The 1567-nt window shown below is 36.3% G+C and overlaps 1 protein-coding gene across 1 annotated transcript; it reads right to left on the bottom strand.

Annotated features, from left to right (window-relative positions):
* Positions 1–410: 410 nt before the first annotated feature.
* LOC105802743 (fruit protein pKIWI501) lies at positions 411–1567 on the bottom strand. The gene is made up of 2 exons (XM_012634569.2): positions 1400–1567; positions 411–1249 (listed from the first exon to the last, which is right to left on the bottom strand). Exons 1-2 carry the CDS (start codon positions 1412–1414, stop codon positions 803–805), a joined length of 462 nt encoding a protein of 153 aa, XP_012490023.1. The 5' UTR covers positions 1415–1567; the 3' UTR covers positions 411–802.

Genomic DNA, 1567 nt, shown 5'->3' on the forward strand with positions numbered 1-1567 from the left:
TAATTTTTATTTTTATTACTTGTTTGGAAAAAATTATCATGCTAATAATTTTTACAATAATTTATATTTTAAAAATATAAATTATATAACTATATAATTACAATTTGTACTATCAAACATGACATAAAGAATTACATGAATTACAATATAATTATATTTAACCAGCCAAACACGTCTAGATAATTACAATTCTTTATACTTAATTACTCTTAATAATTACACTTTATTGTGTTTTTCAAAACAGATCCTAAGTGTCGAAACAATGCACCATGTGAAAATGGATAATGTAGGCTAATTTGAAAGTGTGAGGAAAAAAATTGCATTTGCATTAAATTATTTTAAAAGAAAAAGCTGATCTCGGGTTTTGGGTATATTGGAGAAATAGGAAGAAATTGGACATTGAACAAATGTTAAACAAAAGGACTAAGATTTATTATAACCAAGACAACATGCATACTTGATACAGCCTCTCCTAATAACCATACAAGCAAAACAATAAACATAAGCAAAGAAAGGTGGTTTGGGACCCAAGAAACCCATCCCTTTACAGATAACAGATGACCCATAAAAATTCCCCCACAATGGAACTTGAAGTATGTCACTCTTTGACATATGCAAATGCATGTTAACCTAGCCACATTGCAGGACTACTATCGGTGGGCCTCCATCAGCCACATTACTACATCCTTATTGACCTACATAGAAGAAAACTAGTTGACTTGACATGCAAACTTATCAAACTGTAGCCACTTGGAACACACTTCCATTGACACCCGCATTTTCATCACAAAAGCTTCATTATTTACTCAGTCTTCTCTGCTGGATCAGCTTCTGTTTCAACTTTCTCCTCCACTTCAGCTGGTTTTGCTTCTTCTTCCTTCTTAACTTCCTCTTTGGGTGCTTCTGCTGCTGCCTCACTAGACTCTGTAATTTCTTTGGTTTCAACGGTTTGTTCAGTGGTTTCCTTGATCTCCTCGGCAACTGGTTCTGGCACTGTTTCCTTAGGAGCCTCCTCTACTACTGGCTCCTCAGTAACAGCCTTTGGTTCTTCTACCACCTCCTTGGTTTCAACTTCAACTGAGGCTTCAGGTTCCTCGACTACCGCCGCCGCAGGCTCCGCTTCCTTTGGCTCTTCGGCAACTGGTTCCGCTGCTGGAGCTTCGGCAACTACTTCATCTGTTGTAGCTTCTTGATCCTTCACTGATTCTTCAGTTTTCTCCTCATGAAGTGCAGTTTGAACTGATGCAACCTACAAAAACATATTGGTTAATGGAATCTAAATTAAAAAAGTATCAGGAAAAGGGTTTGTGAAGATCATGATGGTTTGCTTTGAACTTCATAATAAAAGATCAGTTGATAAACAAAGCTTAAATGGAATAGTTAATAAGAAAAACAATACCTCAGCAGTAGCCATAGGAATCCCAAGGAAATTTTGAAGGCAAAAGGAAGTGGGAAATAATTGAAGGAAAGCAGTGAAAGGGTTGCTCTTTCTGTGTTGTAGATAGATGAAGAAAAGAGAGTAGGGTTATATAGAAGCAGATAGAGGCCTAAAAGTTTATGTGAGAGA

The sequence above is a fragment of the Gossypium raimondii genome, chromosome 7 (genome assembly GCF_025698545.1).
Source record: "Gossypium raimondii isolate GPD5lz chromosome 7, ASM2569854v1, whole genome shotgun sequence".
Lineage (NCBI taxonomy): Eukaryota > Viridiplantae > Streptophyta > Magnoliopsida > Malvales > Malvaceae > Gossypium > Gossypium raimondii.